Source organism: Cupressus sempervirens, chromosome 2, assembly GCF_028749045.1.
Source record: "Cupressus sempervirens isolate cs-2001-9-10 chromosome 2, ASM2874904v1, whole genome shotgun sequence".
Classification (NCBI taxonomy): Eukaryota; Viridiplantae; Streptophyta; class Pinopsida; order Cupressales; family Cupressaceae; genus Cupressus; species Cupressus sempervirens.
Genome location: NC_143119.1, coordinates 98109223 through 98127506, shown reverse-complemented (window position 1 = coordinate 98127506; position 18284 = coordinate 98109223). Strand labels below are relative to the sequence as shown.

At 36.0% G+C, this 18284-nt stretch overlaps 1 protein-coding gene across 3 annotated transcripts in view; it reads right to left on the bottom strand.

Moving 5' to 3' along the window:
- The window catches only part of LOC149571210 (uncharacterized), an 87738-nt gene extending 70005 nt beyond the window's left edge, over positions 1–17733 (bottom strand). The window contains exons 1-7 of one of the 3 annotated variants that reach the window (XM_089812789.1): positions 17370–17733; positions 17134–17196; positions 16824–16899; positions 16490–16639; positions 16304–16377; positions 15989–16107; positions 562–645 (exon numbers count right to left, since the gene is read on the bottom strand). In XM_089812789.1, coding sequence (XP_089668915.1) covers positions 562–645; positions 15989–16107; positions 16304–16377; positions 16490–16639; positions 16824–16830 — 434 coding nt within the window. In that variant the 5' untranslated portion in view covers positions 16831–16899; positions 17134–17196; positions 17370–17733. Of the gene's footprint in view, positions 1–561; positions 646–15988; positions 16108–16303; positions 16378–16489; positions 16640–16823; positions 16900–17133; positions 17215–17369 lie in introns of all 3 variants that reach the window. The other 2 variants (XM_089812791.1, XM_089812790.1) reach the window with 2 other exon arrangements.
- Positions 17734–18284: the final 551 nt, after the last annotated feature.

The window sequence follows — 18284 nt, the reverse complement described above, 5'->3', positions numbered from 1 at the left end:
GCCCAAGTAGATGTTAGGCTCACCAAGTTTTTACTAAGTCTCAATTTTTTACCTATGGTTTGAACACCCAAAGCATTAGTCTAAGCAATTAGCTATCTTTCCAAATGAAAGATGGTGCCTTTCCGGTAACTTCTATAATACAAATGTCAACTAATAGCGTAACACACCTCATGCTCCAATATCCAACCCCGCACTTTGATAGACATCACTATACCATCAAATACAAATGTCAACTAATAGTTTAACACAGATCATGCTCCAGCATCCAGCACTGCACTTTAATAGACATTACTATATACCATCAAATACCACAGTGCTTCAGAATCTCAAAACTATTTTATTTTTGGATTAAGATAGAAATCTATGAATTAACCTGTTAGTTTTTCAAGTGACTTTTTCCTGAACACCTGACTATCTTCAAAAGTAACAGGATGGAATTCTAAAAATAAACCGTATGTGGATAACATATTAAAGTGGTGTTGAAACAGAAAATCTTAAATCAGAGAAAACATTAAAATATTCCGAGAAGGAAATTAGAGATGTATTGTAGTCACAAATTACTTCATGTCTTGAAGGCAACCGTGTAAACTCCAACGTTGACGGAATCCTTCCATTCCCTGCATCCCACTTGCAAGTACTAAGCGCCTGCAAATTCATATTTAAAAATCACCATACTAAGTGCTCATGTCAACCTGGGATACATACGAAAAATAAATTGATTTACCAAAGAAAAGACGAGTAGAATTTTTCCAAGATGAATAAACAAATACCAAATTGAAAATGCAGATAATATTTCCAAGTTTGAACAGGTTTTTGAGTCAGGAATAGTAACAGATGTCATAAAGGCTGCATATTAAAGATGACTTGCATAATCAGGATTTGAAACATTATGTGTAACTTTGAGAAACCCATCATTCAGATAAGGTTAAAAGTGAGTGTATTTGGGATGAAATGCAGAATTGAAGCTGGGGAGAGAATAAGGATCAATGCAAGTATAAAAAAATATTTAGTCCACGGGCTAGAGCATGGAAAGGGTGAAATGCATCTTTGAAGCTGGGAAAAGAAAAAGAATTACAGCAAGTAGAAAAAATTATTTAGTCTACAGGTTGGAGCAAGGAAATTGTATTCAGTGAACAAAGTCTATAAAATCACAGAATCATTCTTCTTGGACAGAAGTTATGAGTTACAACACAGATACAATAAAATATAGACAGAGTGATCAAGACAGGAAAAATGCAATTCTGCCACAATGAGGAATTGAAGCTAACCGAGTAATTACAGAAACACATAAAGATCAAAAAGTGAGAGGTTTTTAATAGCTTTCTATCAAGGAGTGAAACATTTTATATTTTTATGCTATTGAGTGCAAAAGTAATATAGTCTAGCATAACGTATATTCTTGTGACTAGCTTTTTTCTCACTTGGATTAAGTATAGGCAGGAGAATTCTAGAATCCTTCACCTATAAATATGTCTTTTGCATTTAATATCATTCTACACTTCTTGAGATGAAGTTGATCTTATAATAGTTAGTTGTTAATGATAAATAAAAATTTATTTCTGTTGATGGCTGACTTGATCTTGTGGCTTTTTGTGCTAGTAATGTTCACCCATATCCTATGTTACCGGATTCACGGATCTTACCCACGAACCGGATCCAGGTCCGGACTGGGTTCGAATTCCAAGACCAGTACATCCCAAGTCCGTGAAGGGTCTAGATTTGACCCTATGGGTCTACCCGCATTCACAAGGTCAAATCTGAACCCTATATAGCTCCAGTCGAACTAGATGTAAACCCCCACGGATCCATGTGGCAAACTTGAAAAGTGGGCCCAGAATTAATATTTTTACTGTTTTCTTTTGGCTAGCCCTAAAGCGACCCTTATTTGGTCTTCACAAACACATTTCATACTCATTTGCTCTCTCCATCTTGCAAGTTTGAAGTGAGGTAATTGAATTTGAAGGAGACCAATTGTGGAGTGACAAATACCTTCCTAAGGCAAATTTGAGTGTTGAAGGAATGCATTTCAACCATATTCTTTAGTTTTTTCATAGATTGTTTCAAGTTTTCGGAAAGTTTCAAGTTTTTCAAAGCTTTTGTAAGAGTTTTGAAGTATGTTTTTTTTCCATTATTGTTATAGATTGCAACAATGAGTAGTCAAAACCCGTGAATGGGTGCTTTGGGGTTTATCCCTTCCCCCCCGCTACTTGATGTTGTCTAATGGAAAAGACCTCAAGAAGGTTGGTGGAAGTGTAACTTCGATGGCGCTTCTAAAGGGAACCCTGGCCCTCCCGAGATAGGATTCATAATCAGAGATTCAAACATGATCTCCTTGCTTGTAGAGGCAAACGTCTTTTGGATGGAAGAAACAATGTTGCAAAAGTTGAAGCAGTTCTCTTGGCAATCACACATCTAAAAAATTAGGGGCCAGAAAGCTACACATTGAAGGTGATTCACAAATTATCATCAAGGCCATTGTCAAAGGTGACATAGAGGCCTAGTACCTCCAGAACTTCATCTCCAAAATCAATGATGAGTTAGCATCCTTTGAGGATTTTAGGTTATCATACATCAAAAGGCAAGGGGACAAAGAGACTGACATCATGACCAACCAAGCATTAAATCTTAACATGTTTGAAATTGTTATTGAGAATTTCCTTGATGTCAATTGGGAGGAATGAATCCTTCCAACATTTATTCTCTTAGACTTTAAGCTTGCCACCATTCTCCCTCCCATTAATGTGGCATGCAGCCAATGGTTTTGAGGTGATGCCCTTGTGTGAAGTACAGCAGTAGATGTGACACGTTTTTAATTACCTCTCCATCGATAATCACCATAAGTAATTGGTGGGTGTGTCTCAAAATTAGATATCATTTGCAGTTTGCAGAGAACTAGCAATGCATGGGTTGTTTGGGGTTTGTGTAATATGGAAACTGCATTCACACTCCAATGCCAGAAGCAACAAAATCAATTTCATGGACATAGCAAGAAGGTAAAATGTTCAATTTTGTTCACCACAGACTTTCCATGACAGTCGAGTGGTTATTGGGTGAGATGTTGGTACCAAGTTGAAAATTGCCATTTAACTAACACTGACCTCTATTCGATGATCATGGTGTGGGCATTATAGTTGGGTGAAGGAAAAGACAGATTCATGATGGTGAAGCTAGTTTTTCCTGGAGCTTTGTTGGGAATGGACGAAATTCTAGAGGCATCCATTCCAGGCATTGGGATTAATTTGGGTGACAAGAAAAGTGGATTGGAAAAGATCCCAAGCACTAAGTACACCCTATTTGTCTAGAGGTTTGAGGAAGGGTTGAGGCACAAAAGATTCAAGGAAGCAAGGAAGGTTTGGTTTGCCCTAAAATTGCTAGTAATACAACAAATTATTGATGAAGACATTGCAAAGATGGTCCGTTTGGGTTGGAGTATGGTAGATGAAGAAAGGTTGCAAGAGCTAAGGCATGCAAAGGAGGAAACAAAGTGGAGGAAGACTAGTCTGAGGGTCACATCAATCCCATGCTAAGAGCGAGAATTCTAGACTTTGTCCCATGTGCCCTAGTGTTTGTTCTTATTGTGTTGATGGTTGTTGTTTTGATGTGTTCTAAAGGTTTTGTTAAAATTGTTAAGAATCTGGATGGTTGGTTTGCAAGTTAGTGGTAAGAATGATCTGGTTTTTTAAGACATATTCTTCATGGCAAAAGTGTTAATGCAAATTTTGTTTGCAAGCTTTGATGGGTAATGGTTTGATCAAGGGTCTGGATAGGGAAGGTTTGAAGCCCAATTTTAGATAATCTTGCACTGTGGTGAATTGCAAAAATATTCAGCAATGTTCGAGGATGGTGTTAAGAACACATTTGTGTGCTTCAATGCCACAATTTTCTTTGACAACATAACTACAATTGTCAAAGTGTCTATAATCATTGTTTTGTTTTTTATTTAGTTTTGGGGTTGGTTAGGGCATTACTGAACACTCATTTATGTTAGCATCGTATTGATTTACATTGTAAATCTCTTTGGAATGGTGGAGGTAGAACTAATGGGATGAGCCTATGTTGTGAGTTTAGTGGATGGTTTTTGTGTTGGGTTGTTCATGGATGAGGTTCCATTAATGTATGTTTGAAGCTGCTGTAGATAATCTCTTTCTACTTTATATAATGTTACCTTATCTTTTAATAAAATCAAAATTATTACCGAGGAAAAAAAAAAACAAGTTAGTCAAAGCTTAGTGGGTGGGGAAGGATTTCAACAATTCAAAATTGATGAAGTGTCTCCTTTATGTAGACACACTACAAGGATTTTCTCAATGTAGTGGTGGGGGTGCGGGGGGTTATTTGGAAATGTAATCTTTGCAATGTAGAATATAGAAGCTCCTACTCCAAAGTCAAACTTTATTTTTTGGACCTTGGGGGTAGAGGAATTAATAGGTGTGAGGGTTCAAATAAGAAGAGGTTGTCACCTGGCCAAATAACAACATTTGAAAAAGAACAAGGAAATGTTGACAAATTAATTACAAAAGTGAAAGATGGTGCTTATTCTAGGAATCAAAAAACAATGGCACCACCCATTCATCAAGCCTCTAGAATCCTAGATATCCCTTCATGCCTATACCTTCTAGGGATGATGATTAAGTAGAAAGACAAATCACCACCTACAAGAGGGCCCATTAGATAAGGTATTCCAAAATGAGTTGAGAGAAATTGTTGATGAAAAAATTGGATGTTGCCTCTATGCAAATGGAACACCACTCAACTTAGTGAGATCACCCTACTGGAGGGAGATGGTGCAAGCAATAAATAATACATCTTCTAGTTACCAAGGCCTTGGATATGAAAAGGTGCACACCACCTTATTGTATAATGAGAAAAAATGTAGAGAACAACTAAAATCAATAAGAGATTCTTCAATTCAAATAGGTGTGACTATTATCTATGATGGATGGAAAGATTGCAAAAACCATCCCTTGATCCATGTTGCTGTTGTGGGCCCCAAAGGGGCAATGTTTTTTTAAGGCGGTTAATTGTGAGGGGGAAGTAAAAGATGCAAAATTTATTTCTTGAATTGTCATTGATTCCATAGAGATGGTGGGTAGTGATAATGTTGTCCAAGTAATTACATACAATGCATAGTTTTGTAGGGTTGCAGGTGCTATGGTAGAGGCTAGACATGATCACATCTTTTGGACAGTGTGCACTGCTCATTCCCTCAATTTGGAGATGCAAGCAATTGGCACCCAAATAGATTGGGTAAAGAAAATATATGAGAAGGGTGAGGAGATTCAAATGTTTGTGAGAAACCACCATGTGTCACAAGCAATTTTCATAACTTTCTCCAATTTGTAATTATTGAAGGTAAATTTTAAAATATAATTTATTTAGTTTCATTATGGTTTATCATTTTATGTCGAGTTTTACACAATAAAATGTGTTACCACTTTACCATTAAGATGTTTTTAGGTAGCTGAAACCCGCTTTCCATTACACACAATCATCCTTAGACAACTTGTGAGGGTAAAGGATGCATTGCCACATATGGTTATTAGCAAACAATGGGGCGTTAGGAAGCAATACAATACAGCAAGGGCCCAAAAGGTAAAGACAATGATATTGGATGACGATTGGTGGGCTCGTGTAGATTATGTGTTGGAATTCACTGAGCCTACTATGTCTATGCTTCGGATTGTCGACACTAATACACCATGCTTGGGGGGTATATATGATGCCATGGACACCATCTTTCGGGGACATCTATAATGCCATGGACACCATGTTGGAGAAAGTAAAATTGGTAAGTTATAATACAATCTTCTATCCTTGTTATTGAGACATATCTAAATTTATAATTAACATAACTTATATCAAGACAACTTACATGAACATCATTTACAAAAGAGAGGGGATGATCTTGAGGACACCTTATACAAAAAGGTGGAAGCAATTCTTCTTCACCTCTGGAACAAGATGACTACACCTTTGCATCTCCTAGCTTATGTTCTATCTCCCAAGTATTATAGCCAAGAGGTACTTGCTATTTCGAATAGAGTGCACTATATAGAGATGTTGAGGCTGCTAGTGGGTATAAGAGGGAATTAAGTAGGATGTTCAGCAATCCAAAGGTGGGGGGCGAATGTTAGAACAGAATTTGGATTTATTAATCTCAGGAAAAAATGCAGACCCTATCATTGTGAATGACCAAATCAAAATGGAAGTTATTACATGGTGGTACCTTCATGAGCAAAATTGTGTGTACCTCTAGCCTAATGCAATTAAGATCCTATCACAAGCAAGTTTTTTATGTTTTTCTTTTTTTTTGGTCACTTGCAATGTAGAATTTAACACTTGAAAATAACACTGTTGAATTTATCTTGTATTTTTGTTTTTCTTGGAATCCAGCAATAACTCAAAATTCTTCTCTCTATATTTTTTGAAGTTCCCTTTATTTCCTTCTCTTTTTGAAGTATGGGCAGCAAGTACATGATCATCTTTATGATGATTTTTACGTCTATTGCTTCTAGCTTCTAGTTTGCATTCTTCCTAAATGCAATAAGCTCTTAGCCTTAGTTGCCAGATTCGTCCCCTGCTGCCCGGATTCGGGTTCGGGTCCGTACGGGTCCGGATTCGTCCCTGGGTTCGGTTCGGGTCCGGGCAGGGTCCTTAGTTTTGACTGTGGATTCATCCGGGTCCTTGCTGAAGCGAACCCAGATGAACCCATAGCGAACCCAAGGCTAAAACAACATTAAAGAGTGTGTTTTTTTAATTGTTTTCTTATGCAACTCCCAAAGGAACTTAATAAAAAACATTTCACTCATCTAATCCCTTATGTCAAGGAGGAGGACGATGATATAGCAGCATATGGGACTAGTGGAACCAGTTTGGGTTCTAATAATGAAGATCTAGATATAGTTGCAGTTGGGGATGAAGCCATTGATCCCTCATTTTGTGATGATCCATTTGACCCTTGAAGAGCATTTGATACTATGATTATTGATAAACTACTAAAAACTTGTCATCTATCATCATGTTTCAATCTTTATTACTTGATGAACTAGTCTTTCTTTTGCAATTTAGTAATTCAATGTATTATTTGATGAACTAGTCTATGTTTTGCAATTTAGTAATTCAATGTATAATTTTCTTTACAATCATGAAGATAGATTAATGAGTGAGTATTTAATGCCTTTAGATTCAGATAAAAACAGGTTTTGAAGGGACTCGAAACCCTTTGGCATTTGGCATTGATCAATGATCAAGCAACAATTGTTCATACTGTGAAATGACTTTGTTTTGCAACTATGCGCGTTTCTCTTGTGTGTGTGTGTTTATATATATATATATATATATATATATATATATATATATATATATATACTCACGAACCCACTCACAAACCCAAATGGGGAAATAAAAAATTGCCCGAATCCACGAACCGAACCCTGAACCCGAATCGGCAACTTAGCTCTTAGCCTATCGAATTTAGGAAGATCATCTTTTCCACTGACACTTTGAATGAAGGATTCCCATGAGTGGTGAAGTTTATTCATGACAAACATGACCAAATCTTTATCTACAAAGAATTCTCCAATTACACTAAGTCTACAATGATTCTTTGTAACCAAAGTTGTGTGAAGCTTTTGGTTAATCCAGCTTTTCATGACTAAACCAAACATGTGTAAATTAAATACCATTACTTGAGAGATGTGGTTCAAAGAAAAGCAATTGAGCTCAAGTACATTTCTACAAAGGAGCAGACTGTAGAGATTCTCACCAAGCCACTTCCGAGAGTGAAGTTTTGTTACTTCCGAGATAAACTTGGTATTGTGGAGGATGATGCTCTTGCAAAGAGAGAGTATAGCATCAGTGATTCCTTACATATGATTAATGAGTTCTACTCTGTGAGAGAAGTTCAAGGTGCAATCCCTTGTTAATGAATTCTTCTCTGCAAGAGAAGTTCGAGGTGGAACCCTTATTTCTCCTCTACAAGAAGTTCAAGGTGAAATTACTTGTTCCACCCTCTAGGAGTAGCTATGGTGGATCCACCCTCTGGGAGTAGCCATAGTGGAAGTCATGTGCGTTACTCCATGACTTTATTTTCTGTTTTTCTGAATCACCCTCTAGGAGTAGCTATGGTGAATATTGTTATGTTGAAATATCAAATTTTTTTGAGAAAAATCTATGATGAGACTTATGTTGACATTGTTTTTGATTGCAGCGATGTGCACCTGTCATGAGATGACATATTGAAGATCTCTCTTGCTAAGAGGGAGTTTTGGGTTTTTGGGTAGCGGTGAGATAGATATCCTACTTGCATTGATGTTCTCTGGTCTTCTCAGCGTGCTACTCTTGTTGCTGCTATGAGATATCTCTTCTCTTTGTTTCTTCTGTGGTGTTTGCAATTTTGTCTCATGGAAAAAGTTTCATACAGAGAATCGCTTGTACTCAGTTTTTCTACTATTACACATCATAGTTGGCATCATGAGTCTGATACTATGTTCTTATTTGGCATGGTTCATCCTTATGGAGCCCTAGTTTTTGCAAATTAGGGCCTCCATTTGAGTACCCTCTCTTACCTATTAATTTTTGCTATTAGTGCTGTCTTTTTACAAATTAGATCATTGGCATGGTTATATTTTTTGGATAAGGTTTTATACATCCCGCACATGGCTAATTGAAGTATGTGGTTTCTTGAGCCCTCGAATTAAGGTTTCATGGTAAGGAATTTTCATATTCATCACTATGCCTCATCTATACTTAGAAGGCTCTGAAAGTTTCAGATCATCATCAGTTTTCATCTGATAGAAAAAAAAAAAATCTTTAATTTTAACATGTTCCTTGTTTATTTTGCAGATATTGCTGCCAGAAATAAACATTTCATATGCAGCCCTACCTTGTTATATTTGTCTGAATCTATGAGGCTCTACCCTTCTGTTCCAGCAATTTTAAAAGCAACGATTGACAATGCTATACCAGATGGGACCTATGTTAAGATGGGAACTGAGTGCCTGTTATTCATCTGTGTCGCTAATAGAGTAAAAAGCATATGGGGAAAGGATGCTATTGAATTTAAACCTGAGAGATGGATTACTAAAGAAGGAATATGCATAATTCAGAATGATTACAGGTACCCTGTGTTTATTGCAGGTCCTAGGATATGCGTTAGGAAGAACGTGACCTGTGTAAATCAGAAATGCATAATTGTCAATATCTTTCCACGCTATTAGTTATGGTGGATGTCGGTCATCAAGTGAAGCCCAAGGTTGCGATAGTTCTGTTTGTGAAGCATGGCCCAATTATAAAGTGTACAGCAGGCAATGCAGAGCTGTTTGAAAGAAGAAGAAATCATTCTCTGTGAAAACCAGAACAAATATTGGACTCCTTGACAAGTTCGTAGAGTACTTCCTATCTTCAGGAAGATATCCCAAAAATCAGCAAAAGGTCGATTCCTGGAAAAGCCGAATTCTATCTGCTGTAATGAAGTATTTGTATTTCACTCATGCATAGAAAATTTGCAGTCCTTTTTATTCTTTGAAATGGAATACGTAACTTATGAATGATACTCGCGCTGCATCACAAATGATTTTGCTTGGGTGCATGAGCCATGGACTATCTGAAGAAATGCACATGCAGCCCCTTTCTTTTGTAGCATAACATTGGTTGGAAATTTGATTTCTTATCAATCGTCATCCATTTCTGCTAATCAAATATCACAATGATAGTGTCTTTCTGATGCTGTAGATTGGATCAATGCTTCTTGCGAGAATAGAATTCACCTTTTTCAGAATGTGAAAAAGTCTGAATGGTTGATAAGATGGGGAAAAGAGCCAGCGGATACGAAATGTGAAAAGTTCATGGTTACATTGTTTAACACATGGAGTATGAAGTGTTACAAATTCATGCCAGGCAACCCACAATGGTGGTGGCAAGGGAAAGATTAGATGTTGCATGACGAACCCCCAAAACATTCTCTTCATCCATAGCAAGGGTCGATTGACACCTGCGTTCATGCAGTTTTGCTGGTTGAAGACAAGGTGGTTAACTATAAGCTAAACATATTAGTTTCGAGTATTTTAGCAAATTTAAAATTGTGTTACAAATTAAGTTTAAGGCTCATACTATGTAAAAACCGATCAGTTACTTGTTATGAAGCGGCATGTTGATTGAAAATAATTTGCATCTCTCCGTTAATATACAACTAAGACATGCTAAAACCAAAGAGACACAACATATGGTATCAGATCAGAGTGTCATTAAGAAATTTTTCTGTAACGTGGATTATAAGAAAAGAGTCACAATTTGCAGCCCAGCTGGTGCATTCGATTCTTCATGAACAATGTAGTAATTTGTCTTTGTTCGCTGGAAGCGTAGAGATAAATTGCAGGTGAGATTCATCCTTTGTGGTCGTTAAAGCAATTGGTGGATTGTTCCAAATCCGGTGTGTATGCCAGATTGGTTCATAGCATTTAGTGTTTGATAATCAAGGACTGTGAGAGAGATAAGTATACTCCTTCATCCATGTTTGATTGGTCTACCTACCAAAGAGGTTAAAATCCATTCAGACTACCATTGAATCTCATATATATTTAAGTCTTCTACATTCTGAAAATTAGAACAGTTGACGATATTGGAACATATATTGTCCCATAAAGTCATATGTAAAAATCTGCATTGTAATAGACTTTGTTGCCCAAATAAACAAGGCACTGATCTTTGAAGTCATTAGAAGATTATCATCTGTTTTATGGTTGGAAATAGTGATTCATATCTATACTTCTTTGTTACATGTATGAAATCAGTTATCTCATAAACTCCATATAAGTATTCTAATTTATATGTTTGAGTTTGTAGCTGTGATAGAAATCTTTATCTCTGGGCATTAATTCCGTTATAGTCACCTTCAGCTGAAAAGGACATTTATGATAATTGTAATATTAAATATAATGACATGTGTCATTCATTCATCATGCATTAAGGCATGGAAGTCCATGGAGTTGTATTTGTAATAAAGAGTTATTGAAGAGACCTTTGGTTGAAATGTGAAGAGTCTATCTTTATGTTACATATATCACTTCAAGCGAAAGACATTTTACACTTGAATTTTATTATCAATAAAATGATCTTTTGTTGTGTGGCCAGGTTTTTCCCTTTATTCTCGAAGGGTTTTCCCTAGGTATTTTCTGGTGTTTGCTTTAGTGTTATGTTTCCCTTATTGCTATTTATCTATGTTACTAGGTTAATACCAACATGGTACAGAGCCAGATTTGATATCATCTATAAAAGAGTGTTAAAGTTCTGGAGGCAGCAAGATTCTTCATTATATGTTTTTGTTCCTCAGTATTCTTGATCTATTTTTTAAGTTCTGGTCTATGATCTCCTTATTCATTTTTGCTATCATGATTCCTTGTTTTTCATCAGAATAGTCTACGTATTATTCTAAGAGGGGTTATGTTTGGAGATCATAGATAGTGACATCAGTTATTTTTAGTTGGATGCATCACGTGCTATAGAACTATTGTTGTTTTGCTCAAAAGTCTATCATTTTAGTTCTTTACCGCCTGTAATTAGATTTCGATTCTTTTTTGGTGTATTCTTTCCATTTTATTCCACATAGCTCCTTTGTGGAATTTTTTGGCCTAAGCTTTGGTCGTTGGGAGTTTGTGTGTTGAGTTTGATATATTGCAGAAGTTTGATTTAACTAGTTAGATTGTCTTTCCTGAGGTTCATATCTATTGCTTTAATGATTAAATCGATCTTATTTGTTCATATTGATGTATTTGTGATTGATCGATATTTTTTAAATCTCTGTCAGATTCAGAGACTATTTTTTCATGCCAATTTCCTTATAATCACTACACCATCGCTGTCGTATGTTTCTGCTCTATATGTTTATCGGGTTCCATCTTCTGTTTTTTAATTCCACTACCCGGATGTCAACATGCCTTGGTTTATTGTGTCCTGAGAGTGAGGAGTATGGTACACCCATTGTAGCACACAAATATGTTCTTCCAACTCCCAAATCTGACAAACCAATTACATATTCCCAATGACTGCAGAAGGCCAGAAACCACTTTATCCAACGGACAATCATTGTTCCTGTCTGAGAACATTCTTCTAGAGTTTCTGAGTAAAGTTGCATATTATCCTGCTTAGCACAAAATTCATCATCCCAGAAAAAACCTCAGGAGTTCAGGTGTGACATTCTCATATACTGTTCTGCTTCGGTATAGTGCGCACTTTGACAATCTTCCACTGCTGGTGATGTGAAACTCCCCACACTATTTTACTCCCAAACAGCAACAAATCATACAAATCTCATGTAGTTGACAAGGCACTTATCTCAAGGTATATTCCCTACATTGCTAGGCCTTATTCTCACATATAACTATGTCCTCTGCATGCTAATTTCTCAACTGCACAAAGATCAAAGTGAACTCTCGTATCACAGTTGTGCCATGGTAATGTTCATCTTTCTGTTGACTGTACTTCGACACACAGATTAAGCTTGCCGCTGGGCATACTTCCATGCTGTACTTCTGCACTAATGAAGGAATAATAGGCAGTATATTCCTTCACAGTCGCTGCATAGCAATGAGGTTCTTTCTATAGTTTTGTCATTGTCTTGCATCTCACATTAATATATATATTCTTCCATTGATGCTGCTGACTATTTATGACATGCATAGGAACAGTAGGTTTCCAGTGCAATGATATGTTATTGCTGTACACTATCGTCCTATATCAAGATATACTCTGTCATCTTCATATTTATCCAATGCTACCTTTTTTCATTACTACTATGATAAGCCTCCGCCAACAACAATGTCCCTGTCTGTATATCAATGACTACCGAACTCCAATGCAATCTACACAATGAGTGAAGGAACCTATAGAAAGAAAATTCAAAAAATTAAGCAATCTACACAATCTAAGCAATCTAAAAGAAAATTCAAAAAATTAAGCAAACGCTCCATGTAGACTTTGCACAACCCTTAATGTGCAGGAACAGCTTGCCAAATAAGTCTTCAAGTCCTACCACCAGCCCAGACCAACCCAAGCATTAGAATGATATTATCAATCACTACTTTTATGAAGTCTAAAAATAGAATCAATCAGAATTCCCCAAACCACTAGAATAGTCTGTTCAAAATTTGCCACTTGACTCTTTTATTTGTGAAGATGATATGGTGCTTCTGAGCCAAAATAAGTAGAGAATACTAAAATATGGCTGATTCCACAGGCAAGAAAAGTTAAGACTCATGGTGAAAGGGAACATAAATTGGGATAGCTAGAGAAAATAAGCAAATGAAATAAATAAGAGGCTTTTCAATTATTAAATACCTAAGGTTCAATGCTAGCTATCTACATAGAGTTCTAAAATGCAGCCATAATCAGGCAAGCTAGCATTCCTTTGGAGCAGGATAAATCACCATACAGCACAAAAGAAATTAATATAATTGATAAAGATAAATGTAAATGTCAACTTTATCAAATAGCCACTATGAATCAATCTGGTCTCAGGAAAGTAGGAAATCATATAATATTTATCTAAAGTGATAAAAGAGAATGAAAGGACCTGAAAATCATAATGGGGCTAATATAAGTCTGAAGATAACCTCATCTGTGGGTCTCAAACTTAAATCAGCATAGCCTGATTTCCATATAAAGCAGACATTGAAGGATAACCAAACTAGATTAGGAATAAACTCAACTCCTTGTTAGCAACAAAGGGCAGCCTTATCATAGAACTCAGAAATGCTTTCATGCTAGACTATAATAAGTATAATTAACACAAAAGAAGGGGGTTTAGAAAGAGGAACGTGACAATCATTGACTTTGTAACATGACATTGCTCTAGCTAATTGAAATATATATATGCTCCATGAGGACACATGCCCTAGGTTTTTGACCCACTCTTGTCCCCAATATGGTATGGCGACATGGGGAATTCGATAATGGTCCTCGAAACAGTTATGAGAGTGGTTGGGGGCAGCTAGGGGACTACTAGCCATCTTGGGGACTTCTAGTCGTCCCCTATGGCCCAAACCATTTTTGGACGGCCAGTTTTTTAAAAAAACACACATTTTTAAATTTGAAAAAAAGGCCAGCTGGCCACATGGACACTCAAACCACATTTAACAATACCAAAACCGAATCTAAACATAACCAAAAACAAGAAAAAGAAATTCATTTTCACAATTGCAAAGGAGAAGAGGAGCTAGTCAAGAAGTCAACAATTGAAAGAGGAGGTTAGGGCATCAAATCTACTATATAGAGTTTTAAAATTGCAGCCATAATCAGGCAAGTTACCCTTCCTTTGGAGCATGATAAATCACCATGCAGCACAAAAGAAATGAATAGAATTGATAAAGATACATGTAAATAAGTCAACTTTATCAAATAGCGACTAGGAAACAATCAGGTTTAGGAAAGTAAGAAATCATGTAAAATTTATCTAAAGTAATAAAAGAGAATGAAAGGACCTGAAAATCAAGAGAGAACTAATAAGTCTGAAGATAACCTCATCTGTGGGTCTCAAACTTTAATCAACATAGCCTGATTTCCATATAAAGTAGCCATTGAAGGATAACTAAACTAGATTAAGAATAAAATCTCAATTCCTTGTTAGCAACAAAGGGCAGCCTTAAGATAGAAGTTAGAACTGAGAAAGGCTTTTTGGCTAAACTATACTTAGCACAGAAGGAGGGGATTCATAAAAAGCAACATGACAATCATCAATTTTGTACCATGGCATCAATCTAACTTATATATATATATATATATATATATATATATATATATATGCTCTACAAGGACATATCCCCTAGGTATTTTGACCTGCTTCTATCCCCAGTATGGTATGGGGACTTGGGGACATCATTTTCCTATCCTGCCTCCTGTACCTATTTCTGCAAAATTCGGAAATGGTCCCCGAAATGGCTACAAGAGTGGTCAGGGACGACTAGTGGACTCCTAGCCGTCTTAGTGACTTCTAGTTGTCCCCTATGACCCAAGCCATGGACAGACAGGTTTTAGGGAAAAATACATTTTAAATTTGAAAAAAAGGTTGGCTGGCCACAAGGACACCTGAACCACATTTAACAATGCCAAAACCAAATCTAAACATAAAATAATCAAAAACAAGAAAAAGAAATTGATTTTCACATTTGCAAAGGAGAAGAGCAGCAAGAGCGGAGTAGCTAGTAAAGGAGTGAACAATAGTTGAGAGAGGAGATTAAGACATCAAATCTACTTCATTTAGACTCTTAGACCTACCATCTACTGATTAAGGACAGTTATATATTATTATAGACTTCTATGTTTACTGTTTGAAAGTTTACATAAAGTATTTACATTTTTATATTTTATGTCATTTCATACTTGAAACTTGGAGCCTTCAAGCATTTTTGCTACATTGACAATGAAAGCATTTGCATTTTGTTAATTGGCTTATCGATTCACATGTGAAATCTTAAATCAAGTCTAATGTTATGTATTAACTATTAAGTTTTTAAAATGTCTATGATGAATGCTGTATCAATGTTATGATATGCACATTTGAAATTTCTCTACATATATATAAAAAATTCCTATTTCTTAAGTCATCCCCTATTGTCCCCTAAAAATTGGCTTTAAAGAGTAACCGTACTGGGAACACGTCCCACTGTCCTTATGTCATCCCTGTTCCCATCCCCGAAACTCAGTAGACTGTATACATACATGTATGTATGTATGCATATGTATGTGCGTATTAGATGAAGCTAAGAAGAATTAGAAAACTCAACATCTCTTCATCTGCATCACCATATGCACCCCCTATTCTGCACCCTCCACAAAACAAATATAAGGGAAAAAACGACGCTTGGAAGCATATGCACCAAAGTCCTCGAACATATTTAGAATTGAAGAAAAGATTAGAAACATTTACAACTAATCTAATGCCTGCCTGACAGAGTGTCATACATAAAGTTGATCGTGTTAGAAGTGTTGATTTCACCTTTCCAACAAGGTCACTTCTGATTTAAGTTGGTTGGCTCGATCCCGCGCATCTTTCTCAGGCATCAACTGCCCTAATTTTCTTTCACTTTCTTCAATTCGCTGCCTGAGATTTTTATCCTACAAGGTTCACTATAAAATCAAATGGATACCCAAATCATACAAATAACTTTCCAACATCAATGCATTTATATGGCTCATTGATTCTTAACATGAGCATCACAATGCTTCATTCCGTATATCACTTTGAAACAAGAGAAACGCCGTTTAAAACTATTTAATAATTCCACAGGAGTTATCAATAGGCAGCACCAACCCGTTTTTCAGCACACTGGCGATACAATGCGATCTCATCTTGACAAAAAGGTTCAATATCATTTACTTGCAAGCCTGAAATAGTCAGCGATTAACCCAAAATTCCACTTCATATGCTCGCCTGTAAGAAAAGGGTTAAAAAGCATCCAAAACCCAAAAGATGTGGCAAATGGGAAATTAAACTTACAGAGAAAAAGTTTCTTCAAAAGTTCATCACATAGATCAACACCCTCTAGGACATGAGATGCAATGTCTGGAGGGACAAGAGGTGACGGTAAACCCACCATGAGGTCGTCCCCAACAAGTACGGTCTCCTCCATTGGTTCCTCTTTACTAACTACACAATCAAAGGGGATAGTGAATAACCTTACACAAGACACAAAAATACAACTGCGGGAATTAGAAGACGTACAGAACAGTAAATTGAATGCCCTCCAAATATAAAAATGCGTAAGAACAGTACAGATAAACTAAAATTATCGAATATAAAATCTATATTGTCCAAATATTAAGTTGCGGACCATCCATGGCTGCTCAGAAATCTAGCAAGCCCTCGGACGACGATTTACAATGCTTCCGGCCTAAATTCTTCAAAACCTGAAATCGAGCATGCTCCCAACGTCAGAAATGAAGTACTAAACAGTCGAGTTCGCTGAAATTGCTTGAATCAATAAAATTTCCGGCAAGGCTTTTTGCACATTAGCTGTTTACATCCTAAAATCCTCCGAAAATATATAGAACTAGCTAATTGTGCTCGTGGTTATAATTTCATCACTAAAATAGGCCACATTCACACCATAAGATCACATCAAAGATACAAGAAAGACTTACAGTTGTTCAAAATATCAATATTGATGCAGTAAACCCATTGAATACAAAGTGCTTGACAAAATGCTGCAACCATTTTACATACTTTGGAGCAAAATTAGACTTATCAAAATTTATGGAAGTCGAGAAAAGACCTGAGAAAGAACGAAACAAAGAACTACAGAAAAGTTTACAACAAAACTCAAATCCTTAGTCTACAAGAATAATGACAGTTAAGGACTTAGGGTTTATGAATATACTTGAGCACTGCGAAGGCTCTTTGTGATGCGGCTCCAACGTTTTCTAGGCGAAGTGTGGACAATTCTGCAAGTGTCACGAACAACCAATTTTTAAACCATCGCAGCGCGAAGGGAAGGTTGATCATAAGTAATTGACGCCAAATAATAATTTGAAAAATCATTATGTTTTTTTACGACTAAATAAGTTCATATATATCAAAATTTAAAAATATTTAACATTAAAAAATATAAATAAATTATCAAATTCTGTGTAAACGATAGTGTGATAATCTTTTTAACTTTAAATAAATCTTCATTCCTCATTCTTTCTATCTCTGCGGACTTTGAGTTGTTGCTTCTACTAGAATAATAGTTTTATCATTGACATTGTGCTTATTCTTGTAGATTTGAATTATACTTCACTTTAGATAATAAATTATGCTACTTCATGTACATTAATTGGGATATTCTAGATTAATTCTTTTGTTATTATATTTTCAAAAATTGTCTTAGGATAATTGTAGTAATTTTCCATCGTAATGAAGTGCTTTCAACTATTAATCATTAATTATATTGTATTGCTATAGTCTCAAGTTATTCATAGGGACTTGACATTGTTATGGTACGCTTTCTTGTGTTCCTTTATTTGTGTTCATTTTAATAGTTTTAAGTCCTCAATAAAAAATTTGGTGTGTATGTCTTCTCCCTGTATCTAATTTATGTAACCCTTTCTCTTGCATACCACTTGATTTTGTCTATTTTATTTTGTACCATATTTGTTGACACCACCCAAATGTCTAAATTCATAAACCCATTTTACTTCACAGTTTTCAACGGTTATACATTCCATATGGCTATCTTTGTATAAATTTAAAATGGGGGGGATATCTATTGTGCCAAAGTTGCAGCTCTCAAATGTCAATATTCATTTTGGCA